The 17,353-nt window shown below is 42.9% G+C and overlaps 1 protein-coding gene across 2 annotated transcripts in view; it reads right to left on the bottom strand.

Annotated features, from left to right (window-relative positions):
* CRHR2 (corticotropin releasing hormone receptor 2) overlaps nucleotides 1-17,353 on the bottom strand; it is a 290,812-nt gene that overhangs the window by 54,590 nt on the left and 218,869 nt on the right. For both annotated transcript variants that reach the window (XM_032764679.2, XM_032764680.2), the window contains 2 exons: nucleotides 16,231-16,291; nucleotides 10,501-10,573 (listed from right to left, as the gene is read on the bottom strand). In XM_032764679.2, the coding sequence (XP_032620570.1) occupies nucleotides 10,501-10,573; nucleotides 16,231-16,291 (134 nt within the window). The remainder of the gene's footprint in view (nucleotides 1-10,500; nucleotides 10,574-16,230; nucleotides 16,292-17,353) is intronic.

Genomic DNA, 17,353 nt, shown 5'->3' with positions numbered 1-17,353 from the left:
AGGGACAGGTAATCACCCTATTTACATACAGCGTAACGGGCCATAACAGACCTATGATTCAGGCCTCAACATGATGCTGTACAAAATGAAAATACTATATAGTCTGGCAAACCTTCTAACTACTGATGTCTAAATAGGGCTCACCACTATAGAGTAACAAGCAAGTCAGTTTAGGAGCTACCTCTGCCCTGTGGTAAATGGTTTACTGAGAGATCATTTCTGCTGGCTTTCTTAGCAACATATATCTATTCTCTTGATTTGTTTGGCTAAGAACATTTGCAAGAAAATAGGCTCTGTGTTACTGAGAGTTTATCCCCTCCTGCTGAGAGAGTTTTTATTCTCCTGCACACACAATAATCTGTTTGCGGTATCTTCATAATTAACACAGCAATTAACTCTCCTGATTTCAGGTGAGGAAACAGTCACGGCAACAGCTGAACTGCTAGGCAACGGAGAGGCTGGTTTAATGCAAAATTAAATGAAAAAGAGAAGAGGACAGAGCTAGGTTCTCCACTGAGACCGCTGTCTGCTGGGCTCCAAAGAGCAGGTTACAGCTCACACATCCTGGGGCCAGTTCTATGCCAACCATGCACCATCCAGATCTCCAGCATGCCACTTACCCTGACCATTTACCCTGAGGGGGTCCGTAGACCAGAGTGGGGTAGGGCTCAGCTATGCCCATTGTACATCAGCTGGAGGCTCTCCCAAGCTAAGGGAATCCTGAGGGGTAAGGATCTGCCTGCTTTTTGACCCTTGTGCACCATAAGTGTGCTGCAAAGGATTCATAGATTCATAGACTCTAGGACTGGAAGGGACCTTGAGAGGTCATCGAGTCAAGTCCCCTGCATTCATGGCAGGACCAAATACTGTCTAGACCATCCCTGATAGACATTTATCTAACCTACTCTTAAATATCTCCAGAGATGGAGATTCCACAACCTCCCTAGGTAATTTATTCCGGAAAAGAGAATCTGCCCTCAAGCCCTTGGCACCCTTCATTCTAGAGAGGATGTTTTCCTGAAGTTTCCCCACGAAGCATCAATAGGTTCTAACTAAGCCTGGGGCTTATCGACCAGCACAAGAAGGTCACTCACCCTGTGCCATAACTGTGGTTCTGTGAGATGGTTGTCCCTGTGGGTGCTCCACGTTAGGTGAATCTGCACTCCTGAGCTTGTAAACCAAGATTTGTAGTAGTGGTTCCTGGTTGGGTCACATATATGCTTTCCCCATCTCACACTGCCTCTGGCGGTTACATAGCACTGTGCGACCAATCCCCCATTGGTTTCTTCTCTACCACAGAGTCTATGGCACAAGAAAACCTCCGAAGCAGAGGGGAGGATGGAGGATAGTGGAGCACCCACAGGGACAACCAGCTGGAAGAACTTCAGTTACTGCACAGGGTGAGTCTTCTTCTTCTTCTGATGTCCCTGTGGGTGCTCCACTTTAGGTGACGGTAGAGTGGTGCCCCTCAGAGGAAGGAAGGGGTTTCGGAGTTGCAGTCATGGCAGATGATAAAACCGCAAGTCCCAGTACAGTGTGTGATGTCGAGCGCTGCTCTATGGCATAGTGCTGTGTGAACACATGGGTTGACGCCCAGGCTGCTGCTCTGCAGATGTCCACAATGGACACATTGTTGAGGAGGGCTATCAATGTAGAGAGAGCTCTGGTGGAGTATTTGTGGGTCCCTGGTGGGGGATGTAGCTATTGATGGCGATAGCAAAAGTCAAGGAAGCTGGAGATCCATTTTGACAGCCTTTGTCTGGATACGGCATCTCCCTCAGATTGTTCCATGATGGAAAGAAATAACTTTGGTGATTTTCTGAAAGACTTTGGCCTTTCAATGTAAAATGCTAGCGCCCTTCAGATGTCCAGGGTATGAAACATTGCTTCTTGCTTGTTCCTGTGAGGATTTGGGAAGAACGATAGGGGATGGATGGGTTGATTCAAAAGGAATGATGGAACTATTTTAGGTAGCAACTTGGGGCATGGTTATAGGGTAATTGTGTTTTTGAAAAATATTGTGTATGGGGGATTTGCTATGAGGGCCCCCTGCTCTCCTACTTGTTGGGTGGATGTGATAGTGATGAGGAAGGCCACCTTCATCAAAAGGTGGAGAAGTGAAAACTTCTCTAATGGTTCAAAAAGGGCCCCTATAAGGTATCACAGCACCAGAGTGAGGTCCTATGTTGGAAATAAGGGGCTCTTATTTCAGGGTAAAAGTTACAAAGACTTTTGAGGAAGCATGCAGTGGTAGGGTGGGTGAAGATCAAGAACTTGTCCACTTCATGGTGGAACGCCATGATTGCCACGAGGTATACTCTGACTGAGCTCAATGAGAAACCAGGTTTCTTGAGTTCCAGTATGTAATCCAATATCATTGATAAAAGAGAGGTAGTTGCTATTGTTTGCCTATTCTGGTACCATGTATGGAATCTCTTCCATTTGCGCAGATAGGTATATGGTGAAGTAGATCTTCTGCTGTTTAAAAAAATGTCCATTACCTCCTTTGAACAGGTCATTTTATTATCTTGGAACCATGGAGTAGCCATGCCTCCAGGTCAAGTCTTGCCAGATTCATGTGCTAAACCTGGCCTGAATCCTGAGATAGGATATAAGGTGCAAGTGGAAGAGTGCATGGTGGAAAACACAGCCACCTTTATGAGGTAAGGAAAATGTATTTTTCTGGGCTACCTGGGGGCTATCTAGATGACTCTGGAGATGTCGGTCCTCATGTTGTGTATGCCCATGGCAAGGAGAGGGGTTGTGGGAAGCATACAGTAGATGTGTATCCCATTTGAGGAGAAAATCATTGCCTAGAGAATGGGGCCCCAGTCCCACTCTGGAGCAGAATTATGGGCACTTGGCATTCTGGGTTGCCACAAAGTGGTCTACAGTTGGGAAACTCCAGTGTCTGAATATGTTCTGTAGTACCTTGGTGTTCATTTCCTACTTGTGTCTTGAGAAAATGTGTCACTCAGTAAATCTGCAGTGATGTTTTGACATCCTGGTAAATAGGAGGCTGAAATGTCGATGTTGTGGCAGATGCACCAGTTCCAAAGGAGGATGGCTTCTGTGCACAGGGAGTATGACCTTGCCCCTCCTTGGCAGTTTATATAAAACACACAAGCGATGTTGTCCGTCAGCACCATTATGGCCTTGTACCTGATCACGGGTAGTAAGTATGAGCATGCATTGCAGACTGCCCGCAGCTCCAATAGGTTTATGTGTAATGTTGACTCAGATGGTGACCAACAGCCTTGGATCATGTGGTTCTACAGGTGTGCCCTGCAATGTAGCTGGGAAATGTCCATTGTGAATATCATTGATAGAGGGGTCAGTGTGAAGGGAACTCCTGTGCAAACATTGTGTGGTTGAGTCCACCAATGTGGAGAATTTTTTACTTTGGTTGGCATCATAAAACACTTGTCTATATGGTGCTTGTGTGGAATATATACTCTCCTGAGCCACCCTTGCAGGCATTGCATGTATAGTTTGGCATGCTTGACAAATGTCGTGCTGACATATGGCCTAATAGTTGGAGGCAGGTCCTGACCAACGTCTATGGGCTGGCTTGCATTATAGCAGTTAGGTTGCCAAGAGTGGTGAATCTGTGCTGGGAAAGAGAGGCTGTAGCTTCCAAAGAGTAAAGGTAGGCCTGATGAACTCTAGTCTCTGCATAGGTGATTTTTGTTCTGTCTTTTGGATAGCTTCGAGTGCCTCTTCTCGAGTTGAGGCTTTGAGTAAGCAATCATCCAGATGGGGACTATTATGACAGCTTATCTGTGGCGGTAAGCTGTTACAAGCACAAGGACTTTTGAGAATACCCATGGGGCCGTATATAAGCCGAAAGCGAGTACTTTGTACTGGTGATGATCTGTCCCCAAAACAAATCTGAGAAACCTCCTGTGTGAGGGATGTATCATGTGGAAATATGTATCCTGGAGGTTGAGGGCTGAGAACCAGTCCCCTTGTTCTAGGGCTGGAATTATCATTGTTAGAGTGATCATCCTGAATTGCTGGGTCTTCATAAATTTGTGGAGTTTTCTTAAGTCAAGCATGGGTCTCCATCTTCTGTTTTTTTCTGAGTTAGAATATAACGGGAGTAGAAATACTTCCCTTTGTGATGCGTTGGTACTGGTTCTACTGCACCTAGGTGTATGAGGTGGTTTACCTCCTGTCGCAGCAGGTGTTCATGAAAAGGGTCCCTGAAGAGGGATGGGGGTAAATTGGATGAAATAGTCAATCTTGATGATTTCTAATACCTATTTGTCTGATGTGATGTTTTGCCACATTGGGTGGAATGGAGTCAGATGGTCTCAGAATGGATGGATGCTGTCAGATGGGCCCAGCAATAGAAAAAGTGGGAGATGTGTCTGGTCTTGACCCTGTTGTTTAGAGGGAGGTTGCTGAGATGTCAAGGGCTGAGAAAGGAGTGGTCACCATCTTGCAGGTCTCTGCCTCTGCCTTTATGGGTCATATTGCCTATGAGGCTGGGTGTAAGGCACAGATCTAGATCTTTGCATCGAGTAATCCTTCCCGTTTTTTCTTTTGTGTAGGCGTGTATATGCCCAAGGATCTCAGAATCACCCTGGAGTCCATCAATGTGTGAAGGGACTCATATGTTTTGGGTGCAAACAGCTTGAGCCCATTGAACAGGAAGTCCTCGACAGTTGATTGCATGTCTTTGAGGAAACCCAAGAGGTGGAGGCAGGAAGCTTCTCACATTACTATGGCTGTGGCAACAGAGCATGCTGCCATGTCTGTGAAGTCCAATGAAGCTTGAAAAGCTGTGCGAGCTAGGAGCTGACCCTTGGATATGAAAGCTTTAAATTGTTCCTTTTTGTCCTCAGGTATGTTGAATAAAGTCAGAGATTTTTGAGTAATTGGAATGATTGTACTTGGCCATAAATTCTTCATAGTGTGCAATCCTGAACTCTAGGGTTGCTGAAGAATAAGCTTTATGACCCAAAAGGTCCAATCTCTTCCAATACTTGTCATATGGGGCGGATCTGGAATGGTGTTGTCTGCCCTGCTCATTCACTCCATCTACCACCGGAGAGTTTGGCGTAGAAATTCTATCCCCTTGGAAGGGACATACTGTAGTATTTTTATTCGCTCTTTTGCAGGTGGGCGGAATTGTTGCTGGGGTCTGCCAGATGGTTTTGACTCGGTCCATAGGGCCTTGTTTATTGGGAGGGCAATCTTGGAAGAGATTGAAGTCTGGAGGATGTCCAACAACTTATGCTAGGACTCTGCAACCTCTTCCAGTGGAATCTCCAGTGGTGGTGGGAACGTGATACCTTCTTCTGGAGAGGAGGATTAAAAATCAACAGGTGAGTTGACTTCCTGATCCAAAGTCTCCTCCAGTTCCTCGATTGCCTCTTCTGGAGGTTCAGAAAGTCCAGGTACAGAAGGTGATGGAGAATGTCTCGACCGCTCCTGTGTAGTCTGGGAAACATAGGATAGCATTAGCAGTATGCTGCCCATCAGACCCAATAAGGGCACTGTGGGAATGGCATTGGTGACAGAATCCATGGGTGTCAGTACCATTCTTGAGTTTCAGGTCTGGGGTGGCATTCATGTTGGTTTAGTGGACCTGGTCTGGTAGTTGTGTGGATAGGCAAGAAGTGATGGGAGGAGTAGATTTCCCCTTCATCATCCTTCTCCTCATCGTTGGATAAAGGATGAGCTGATCTCAGTGGTGTGGTAAGTTGGCATGGTACTGAGCATGCTGAAGTGAGGCCAGTACAGGGGAATGGAGCCACTTACGGGCTTTGGCTCACATGGTACCCATCATACTGGATGGTATTGCTACCTCAGAGGTGGACACTCTCAGTGTGGTCGGTATTGATGGGGTCTGACAGGTCGAGGAACATCTCTTTTTGACAGGCTCCCAAGAAGGGGAGACAAGAGCCTGTTTCTTTGTCACCGTTTTGGAGGAATGCTCCTTCCTCAGAGAGTGGTGGGGAACCTCTGTCAGATGCCACCGTTGGAGACCATTGTCCAGGAGAGGTTCATGATCCCAAGTTGGACACTGGGCTCAGAGACTTCTCCACCATGAGGAGTTTTAGCTGTAGGCCCCTTGCTTTCCTGGCATGGGTCTTCAGAGTGTGGCAGTGGGAGTACTTCTGGTGTGTGTGTGTTGCCCAGGTAGTGGACACACTGTGAATGCCTGTCAGAAACTGGGGGTGGTGACCGGCAAGTGAGGCAACGTTTAAAACCCAGGGAGCCAGGCATGCCCCTTAGAGTAGGGTTTCTCCCATGAGGGAGGGTAACTATACTGCACTAAGGGATATCCTAATAACTGAAACTTAAATTCATAAGAATTTTTAAAAAAGAAATAGATAAATGGAGAAGAGATAGGGTAGTTAACTATTAACTAATGAATATTCTAAAGTTAAAGCTAGACTAAAGATAAAGCTCAGAGGTGCTGCCAATTACACCGTTCAAGCTGAGGGAAGTAGAGAAAGAACTGAGGGAGCGTTGGTCGCACGGCGCTATGTAACCACCTGAGATGGCACAGGATGGGGACAGCGCATGTGCAAACCAATGAGGCACTGCTACTAAAAATGTCCAATTACAAGAGCAGGGGCGCAGATTCACCTAAAGTGGAGCACCCACAAGGTAACTTCCTTGTAGAAGAACCCTAAATGCATGACTCTGGACTTTGGGCTATTGAATTTCATCCAGTTTCTGTCACTTCAATCTTCAAGGCCGTCCAGATCTTTCTGTAGAACATTCCTATCTTCCTCTGTATTGATGATACTTCCCACCAAGGTCTCATCAGCAATACTCCTACTTTTTTGTGCCAAGGTCGTTAAAAACATATTGAACAACACTGGTCTCAAGACTGATCCTTCAACTTCACTAATAATCTCCCTCCAGTCCGACAATTCACCTTTCAGCACAACCCATTGCCATTTTCCCTTCAGCCAACTCCTTATCCACCTTAAAGTTCTTGTACTGACCCCCATCTTCCCTAATTTAACTAATAACTTCCCATGTGCTACTGTGTGAGATGCTTAATTGAAGTCCAAGTATATGAGATCTACTGCACTCCCTTATCTAAAAACAAACAAACAAAAACCACAACACTGTGAGCTTTAGTTATCACTTGATTAGACACCTGCAAATGAAGTGGGATAACTAATGATTTAATTGCTTAATTACCATCTGAAAACTCAATTTTAAACTTCCTATTACGTGTTTGCCATTTTATAATTATCCACTTTGTACTTGCCAAAGGCTATTAAACAAAACATTCGCAACAGCAACAAAATAGATTGCACTTATGTAGTTGCTTTCATCAGAAGACCTCAGAATGCTTTATGAATGGCAAGTATATTTTGTATAGGGGATGGAGACAAGAGGTGTCAATTTTCTAATTGTCACCAGCCCAAGACATTGATCCTACAATTGACTACATGTGAACAAACTTCAGAGGGGCTCTACACAGGCCAAGATGTGCATTTGCACACAGTCAGCTGCGGGATCATGACCCATCTGAGCATTTACAAATGCTGTAAAAGTAAAGATAATAAAAGCTGTCAGTCTCATTTGTTTGCAGGGTCCCAGTTTAAGACACTTTGTCCAGTGCCTTGCTTCAACTACAAAGACACATTAGCTTACACTGCATTGCCTGAAAGATACTAATGAGAGAAGGTTAACGAAAAACTTTTTGTTGTTGAAAAATGGACTTTTCTCTAAACAGAAATAATTTGTCAAAAACATGACATTACAGGAGAAGCATAATGTTACGAACACCAGTCTTATGAATGAAAAAATAGTAAAAATAAAAATCACGTAGTGAAAGTGAGGTCAGTGAACAACAAATTTACATATTCAGATGCCTTCCATGCCTTGGAAATTGCTTTGCACTGGTCTGAAGAACAAGAAAAAAGCGACGCAGTGCACCATACGGCAACTTAAGCGCCGAATCTCCTGTAATTTTGAGATGATCATAACACTGAGAAATTCATAAAATTGAACTCCACAATAAGTTCTACTGTATGGAAGTCTGTCAAGTTTTTGTGATTTTGGGTGTTATTTTTCCAATAGAAATTTTTAATCAAAATTGTTCATTAACCAAAAAGCTGTTTTCCTGTAAAGGAAAAATGTGAACATTTGGAAAAAGTTCTGAAAACTGCTAGTCAGCTAGCAGCTCCAGTTGTGACATCTACAGCCAGATTTTCAAAAGAGCTTGGTATATTGCAGGGTTGGCAACCTTTCAGAAGCGGTGTGCCAAGTCTTCACTTATTCACTCTGATTGAAGATTTTGCATGCCAGTCATACATTTTAACATTTTTAGAAGGTCTCTTTCTATAACTCTATAATATATAACTAAACTATTGTTGTATGTAAAGTAAATAAGGTTTTTAAGATTTTAAGAAACTTCATTTAAAATTAAATTAAAATACAGAGCCTCTTGGACTGGTGGACAGGACTCAGGCAGTGTGAGTGCCACTGAAAATCAGCTCACGTGCCACCTTCGGCACACGTGTCATAGGTTGCCTACCCCTGGTATATTGGACGGGGAAATATGGCCACAAGTATTGCAGTGAGAGCTGCTGGGCACTGAGCACTTGCAGCAACTTCTGCTAAGTGTGGACATTTTCCATTTAACAAAAATGGTAAGTAAAAATGTTAATAAACATTGCTATTAAAACACACAAAAAAAGCCATGAGAAATCAAAAATGTCAATAATGTCAACAACATGGAGTGGGAGGGAGAACTTTGTTTTTAATAAAAGGCCATTTTCCAAAAGAACATAGCTACTTTCTTCCAGTGTCCCAATGGGAGCTGAGAGATTTTGGCAGGAACTGGATTGTCATAGGAAATGCTGCAATTTTGACACTTTTTTTCCATCTCAGGAAGGAACAAAACCAAAAGTTTCATTATTTCCCACATGACAAAATTCTGAAAAACTTACTTTGGTGTCAACCCAAACATATTTTTTTATATAAAACTAAAACATTTAGTTCTTTATTTTGACTTTTTAACAAAACTTGACTTTTTATATAAAAACAATGAATTTTGTTTCAAAACAAAAAATCGAAAAGGTCCATTCTGAAAACACTGAAATTGGATGCTTTTCATATGATTGAAGTGTTTCATTTCAGTTTTTTAAAACAAAATGTTGTCTAAATTGTCACAATTTTGAAAGTTTCAATTTCACCAAAACCAGCATTTTTTGTTAAAAACCGTTTAAACTAAAAATTTCGGAGCAGCTCTAAAGGTGCGCTCTTCAGAAACTCTGGCCCAATGTATCTGAAGTGTGTTGATAGCACAGTTACAACTAAGTGGGAAATCTAATGTGTACTCTGTTTGCATAAATAACATGAGGAAACCTGACAAGGACATGGACAGCCAGCTGAATTAGAGGAAGTCGTTTCAGGGAGATTAATTGATACTTCAGTATAAAAACATGTTGATGGGTGCCCAGAGAATACTGGAGAAAATTTCTGATATTATTTGCCCCCCATGGAACATCCACACTAATCAAGGAAGTAAGGGGGGTGACTGCAGGTCAAGCGAGCTTAAACCTAGCTAGTTCATGTCCAGGTAACAGTGAAGTCATGGCAGCATGAAGTTTAGCATGAGCTGTACAAGCCTGCTTGGAACCCGGAGTTGTTACTGAAACAGCCTGCTGCGACTTCACTGCTATTGGTACCCAAACTAGCTAGATCAAAGCTAGCTCAGCTACGTCTAGCCGAGCTGCAATCACCTATGAGTGGAGTGTAGACATACCCTCCAATCTTAACAACAATATACTGAGCTTCATCACCTACACTGCAGTGTGGCTTAAGCAGCACACGACTTCCACACGTGACCAGTCATATCATTCTAAGTGCTTATCCCAGCTCCCAGGGGGATAGGTTCATTACAGACACAACTGCCACCAGCTTGAAGATGCAAGAACTCAGCATTTAACTGATGGACACAAATGAGGGGCCAGATTCTTCCCAGCTGGCGGAGGCAGGTGCCAACTGCATCTCTTGGAGCCATCCAGGCTCTCTGTGCATAAAGCAGAATTCTCTCCCGCCCATTGAGGGCTCCGCGGAATCCCCACCCCAGGAGGTGTAGCCGGGATGTGATGAAACTGCACATAACTGTTACCCTGGCTATGCCCTCTTCCCATCCAGTGCCACCTAGCCCCATGTGTATGTGGAGGAGGGAAGAGAGATTGTTCTGTGTTTGTCAGGCAGGACTCAACCCTGTTTGCACCAGGTCTGCAGGTAGGAAGCTCTGTAAGACCACAACAAATTACCCTGTTAACACTACATTGGGCTCCTCATTAACCAGTCAGGTGCCAGTGCACACAGCACGTTACCTAACGCAACTGCCTTCAGAGCTCTCTTCTGAAAGCCTCAGATCATTTCCCCAGGTTTTGTTCCCGTGTTGTTTTGTTTTAATTAATTACACATGGGAGACAGCGGGTGCCTATAAGATCATTTCACTATTGCCGATGGCCATCCTCTTAGTCCCACGCATGGTCTTACCAGAAGAACGAGAATCACTGGGCCTTGATATATGTAGTCTATGTACTTCCCCGGTTCCTTTCCAAACCAGCATCTGTAAGAGAAAAGCTATGGTTTACAAATGTTAATGCATATCCCATATTCAGATTATGGACACCTTAGGGAGTTATGCACTTATACCCCTGAAGTGTTTTTGTGTTTAATTACATAGCCAACATGCAGTCAAGCCACGTTTCTCCTCTCAAAGCGTTCACTGGACACAGATTCGAGCCCCAGTTTTTGCTGAGGGCAGCCAAGTCATGTTCCCACTCAGTTTCTGGCTGCCAACCCTAGAAACATTTGCCTGGAAACATGAAATGGTTTGAGATCAGCTATAAGGGAGGATGTGAGCATCCTTACTGCAGATGCAGAACTTATGCTGCAAATTGTAACCCGCTATGTCAGAAAGAGGGCTTCTCCTTTGAATGAAACTTCCTGCCCCCCTGAGCTTTCTAATTCAGTGCTCACAAATGGTTCAAGGAAAGTCTGTTTATGCAGAGGCCCCTAAATCCACAGGAAGACTTTTCCAAACCCTGGTTGTGTGTAAACAGGGAATCCATCCCATGGGCCTTGAACAGGCAAAGTTTCCAATCCCAGAGTACAACAAAGACATACTCATTTAAAGCTAGCTGGTCTGACAAGCATTCTCATCCAATATAATTCCAGGGAAATTCACTGAACTTCAGTTAAAAGGCAATGGGAGTTAACGGAAGGTCAATGAACCAGAGTCACGTACTGCAGAGTTGTTGCAGAGGGTTTACTTTGTCTTCATTTCTGTTATACGATTATGTGACATGATTGCCTTAGCTATTAAGGGACTGGTGTCAATGACCCAGGAGCTCATTTCCAATCCTATGTTAATGACGAACAACTAATTTCTTTCTTTGATACATGGCAAACTAAACCTGTGCTTTCATACTGCCATATACTGGCTTTTGTGTATATCTTTTTGGTGGATAGAATCCAAGTAGCCCAGTTCCTGTTTACAGTGTCTAACATACAAGAGGGTATGATATTTTGAACCCTGACCTCAATATGCAACAAGCCCTTTAAGGTCTCCTACTTGGGTCATGGGAGTTTGTAATCCAACTCAAGTGATGTGTTCTTTTTGGAATTCAGAGTTATGACTTCTATTCCCATTGGCTAGGGTGATTTCATAGACGGCCGCGTTGTCAGTTGGTTTATGGCCATGGTACATTGCGACATCTGATTATGTGTAAAGCACAGACAATGCTTAGAATGCCAAGACACAAAAATAAAGACATTCCCAGCCCCCAAGGAGTTTACAATCTACATGACAGATACAGATCCAGGTTGGGGCCCCAATCATATAGTAGAAAACAGTCATATAGTAAATAACAATCTCTACTTTGCATCTTGGCAGGGAGTTAGACTAGATGACCCTTGTGGTCCCTTCTAACTCTATGGTTCTATGAGTCTAACCTGAGGAGCTCATAGTCTAGGAGAGAAGAAAGAAATAACAGGCAAATGAGACAAATGAGCTGCCTTGAAGGAAAGCATGATTCAAGCAGAATTACTGTAAGAACTGCAGTGGCAAAAAAAATCTTCTCTAATATGGGGGTGGCCTGCTAGTGACTCCTAGGCTAAGAGAATATATTTGTCGATGGCACAGCATTCATGGCAAACCTTGAGAAGAACATTTTCTTATTAGAGAAACATTACCAAATGTAACAGGTGCGATAGTTCTCAAACGCCAGAATTCAGGCTGTCCTACGATTACTTGCTTTTTCTCAGCTTGATATCCACAATAAAATCAGATTGAATGAGATCATTTTGAATCATTTGTACTAAGTTGTCTGTTAAGTTATTAAAATGTTATTTCTGGTTGCACACAATATAGGTTTGTGCAAGCTGATAACTATTTGCAAAAACATTTCCAGAATTTGACACTGAGAGAAGCAATCTGGTTAGGGCTCAACTGGAGTATTGTGTCCAGTTCTGGGCACCGCATTTCAAGAAAGATGTGGAGAAATTGGAGAGGGTCCAGAGAAGAGCAACAAGAATGATTAAAGGTCTTGAGAACATGACCTATGAAAGAAGGCTGAAAGAATTGGGTTTATTTAGTTTGGAAAAGAGAAGACTGAGAGGGGACATGATAGCAGTTTTCAGGTATCTAAAAGGGTGTCATCAGGAGAAGGGAGAAAACTTGTTCACCTTAGCCTCTAATGATAGAACAAGAAGCAATGGGCTTAAACTGCAGCAAGGGAGATTTAAGTTGGACATTAGGAAAAAGTTCCTAACTGTCAGGGTAGTTAAACACTGGAATAAATTGCCTCGGGAGGTTGTGGAATCTCCATCTCTGGAGATATTTAAGAGTAGGTTAGATAAATGTCTGTCAGGGATGGTCTAGACAGTCTTTGGTCCTGCCATGAGGGCAGGGGACTGGACTCGATGACCTCTCGAGTTCCCTTCCAGTCCTAGAGTCTATGAATCTATGAAAGAGCTGTTTCTTGCTGCCCAAATTATTATCCAACTGGAAGTGAGACCCCCCACTCCCCTCAAAAAATGACATGGAAAAGAAAAGGAATGATTTGCTGGAGCAGTGTGGGGACAAAGAAAGGTATTGTGAGATATATCAAGGAAAGGAAACAAAAGTTTCAGTGAAGATGCCAGGACCTGGAGGAGTTTGGGGAAGCTGCCAAGGAAAAAGAACTGAACTGTCTGAAACCTTCAGGAAAGGACCTTCTGGAAAGCAGGCTGTGCTAGTCAAGGAATCCCAGTGGGACTAATAATGAGTTTGACTGAGGCATATGAAGGAACTCAAAGCCCAAGGAGCAGCCTGTGGAGAGCCAGCAGCTAATGCCCTGAGATTTTTGGGGAAGAAGTTATTGCCAATTCAACTGGTCCAGTTCTTTGGAACCAATATATCCATTCTAGTGTAGAATTCATATTTCATAGACTAAAAGCGTTATCTACATCGAGCTAGTATCTAGGAGTCCCAGTCACAGACCAGGACCCCTCTGTGATAGGTGCTGTGAAAATACAGAACAAAAAGACATCCCTGCCCCAAAGAATTTATAATTAGGTAGATATCTGGTCGCATATATCAATGCAAGTGATATAATTCAGTGACCAAGAGTTTCTCCCTTTACCTACATTAATTTTCACCTTTAAATCCAAACTAAGGCCCCAATCCTGAAATGAAAACCACATAGCTCTTTTTTTTTTTTTTTTTTTACAACAAACAACCAACCCCCTGTAACCGCCACTTCCTAATCCCAGGAAAGTTATTATTTTGTTTATTTGGGTTTTCCGATAGGGTGTGTATGACAATTATATCTGTAGTGGACAGCCAAGAAAAAACTGCTATAACAACATATGCATTCCACTCATTCCTTGCCTCCTCCCACATTCCTCCGAGAACAAACAAAAGCTTTTTCAGGGTCAGCGAGGACAAGCCATTGAGTAGATCTTGTTAGGATGAAAGAAATAGGAACACCTACACAGTGAATAATGCTAATTAATATTCTCCCATGCTTCCTTGATAGGACTTTACATAACTCAAATATCATTGTCCTTTCATCATTGTTAATGGGACTTTTATTACTGCTCTTATCCTTACAGATTGTCCATCACTGAAATTGCTATAGAAGTAGCTCTTCATCACTTGGTGGTTGTTTTTACATGGTGCCTACAGTACTTCTCTTCTGGAGGGTAGCCAGATTCTACCACAGAGCAAACCACTGGAGAAAATGTTCTCAGTAATCTTAAATTAGATTATTCCCTATATTGATCAAAGGCTCTAATGCAGGTGAAATCAGGAGCTTTTCACTTGGTTTCACGGAATCATTCATTATTTAAGCATATCTGTTCTTCCTTGTGGCTGCAATCTTATTGATTTTATCATCTTTAGAACTACACAGTTTGAACCACAAAAATACTTCCAATCTGCCTTGGTTATATTTCAAATTGCTTCCGTAAACTAACAGCAATATGGTCACATTTTGTCCTTGACTTTGAACAGTCCATAGGAACTTTTGGAGATCTCTTCCCCCCTCTCCCACTTATCTGAATATTTTTGGAGGCTGCTGTTTGTTCTGTATTTCACATCTGAATTTGGTTTGTTAGATTAGATCACATGGGGGAAGTCACATGTTATTTCTCCATGTCTGAATAGGCTGAGCACATCCCATGTGAACATAAGAGTCAGCCTGGCTTGGCAGAGCTGATTCCACTTAATTTCTCAAAAACAAGAATCAAGTTTTACTCTTAGCCTTACATTGGCACGGATTTATGTAGTTCACATTTCAGCCATTATTTCAGTATTATTTCGGCACACGGAAAGACTTCTGCAACCGTCACGAACAGAATGTAGTCCGAACATCTGGGCTGACTCATCCAGAAGGAGTTAGAGTTAAGTAGACTTTTGATTAAAAAATGTTTTGATCTGTGCTTTAATTTTTCTATTTAGTAGGAGTTATTAGCTATACCACCTGATTAAACAAACATAATGTCCTAGAAAATTCGTGCATATTTATAGCAATCAGCAAAGCACTGGCAAAGAATTCATCTCTTGCTTTTGTTTTAGTTCATTAAGGTATGCTAAGTCTTACCCTGTGTATAACATTAATATAAATGTGAAGAACAGAAAAGCTTTATTCCTTTATCACCTATTCATTTATATAAGCTTTATTGTATCTGCTTGATTGTATGGGTAAGATCTCCTGGAGAACAGCACCTGATATCTCAGTCTCTGATAGAGTGCAGAAGTATATGTTTTCCTCGGCCTCTCCGATGGGTGCCTGACACTACAGAATGTTTCATGCTCCAGCTCATAAGCATTTCTGGATACTAGTCAGGTGGGCAGATGACTGGATACTTTGTGGTCTTGCCCAATATAAAATCATTTGAAGTCATGGCATTGATCTCAAAAGTCTGTTCATGGGGCATTGCAGGTTGTGCAAGGTTATTGTACGCCAGTGCAAATGTGAATGGAAGCTAGCTATATCGAAGGGCAAGAAAGGCTAAGCACTAGGCATCATCCTCCATACTGAGTGATACTAATGCAACCCCCTTGTGTGGCCACTGCCTTATTTGCTAGCATATGGGGCACAAAGGAATGGGGGAAGGACATGGAATGGGTGCATCTGTAAGGATATGGAGCTTAAGCATGATTCCTATTTGTTAATGCAGCAGAATTATTCCTGCTACTAGGCAGGAATAACCTGGCTCTGTGCAATTGCTCTCAATGTAAAATCAGATTCCCTTGTGCTTCCCGCCCTGTCCGTCACATTTTATCTTGTCCTTATAGGTATCACACCAGCGCTGCATGGGATCAAAGCCAATATGTGGGCCCTTTGTTTAATATGATTAAGCTGCAATACTACAAAGACTGTTCTTGGAACCTTTACAGCCTCGTTCTGTGATCTCAAAAGGCCAAATCCTTAACTCAGTAGTTTTAACTCAGTCCCACTGAAGGACTTTTACCTGAATAAAAGCTATTCAGGAAGGATTTGGGGATTTGGCCCAGGAATTTTAGATAAGCCTTTGAACTTTGGGGTCTTCACTCAAGCTGAGCTCAGAACTTTCTGAACTTGTCAATTCTGAAGATCAATGGGAATGAGACAGCCACATTTGTTAGTTTTCATCTCCACAGTCTATGTAACTTTTAGCACAATTTCCTCCAGCACTGGATATGTTTATGCTGTCTGGTAACTTGTTTATGTAAATAAAATCGTTAACATTACTTACTGTTCATTTTCATAATAGAGCTTGCCAATGGCCCAGGCAACAATGATTGGACAAGGAATACCTAAAAAAAAAAAAAAAAAAAGATCAAGTCGCAATCCGTACACACACAGAACACTGTCAGTCAGCGTGTGTGTGTTGGGGGCAGGGAGTATAAGGAATAACGGTGACACCTGCCTTTGGCCATGGGCTATACACCTCATGCATTTGCTAACTAGTTTTATGTAAAAGAAATAGAACTCCTAGCAAGACGCGAGCTTTTCACAGCTTTAGTGCCATTTGTTCTACAAGAGGCAGATTATTAGAACAATTACAGAAAAATTAAAAAGCTACTTAAGAAATAGCAGGAGGTTCTGGACGAATCATAAAACGTTTTCTTCATTCCATGCAATATCTTAAAGGCAGGTTGAGCTTTCTTGGGGTTGTATGATCTGAGTTATATTACCAGGCTGCAACCTACTTATGGTTCTGCTGCACCATATGGATTGGGGGTGGAGGAAGCTCTGAAATTAACCATCCCAAGGTAGAGGGTAACATGGAGGAATTCTCTCAAGGTTTAGCTCTTGCCTAGTTCAGATGTTATTCTGGCAATCTCTGAAGAATGCAATTTCTCCCAGCTCCACTGGCGTGTTCCATGACCTCCAACACACAATGTGTCTTGTCGGTGGCTTTTTTAAAACAAATGATTCTGAAATCCCATTGAGCCATATGTTTGCTTTGCATGTCTTTCTCTCACTAACCTGGAATGCACTAAGGCAGATGCACCACTGCTCACTGAGAATTTAATCTGTTTGCATGTGGCTGGGTACATCTGTAAGCTTCCTATCCTGCCAGGCTGCTGCCTCTGTTTTCACTCCTACTACTTTATCTTGTACTTTGTGCCCAGACTCAGTGGGCCAGATCCTTGCCCTCATAATGTTTATTTTGTGCCAGTCCCTTGGCACAAAGCTGACGAGTAGCTGGCCGGTGGATAATTCCCATCACAAAGAGTGAATCCCAAGGGGGCATAGAGTCAGTGTAGTCAGCTCTGTACCGCTCCCCTCCCTAGGCAGGTTCCCAGGGAAAAGGGAACGTAGCTGAAGCATCTTGTGCTCCAGTGACCCCTTGCTTCCAGGAAAGATTCTTG

This window comes from Chelonoidis abingdonii, chromosome 2 (assembly GCF_003597395.2).
Source record: "Chelonoidis abingdonii isolate Lonesome George chromosome 2, CheloAbing_2.0, whole genome shotgun sequence".
NCBI classification, from domain to species: domain Eukaryota; kingdom Metazoa; phylum Chordata; order Testudines; family Testudinidae; genus Chelonoidis; species Chelonoidis abingdonii.
The sequence above is the reverse complement of the archived record's forward strand: the minus strand, read 5'-3'. Positions and strand labels throughout refer to the sequence as shown.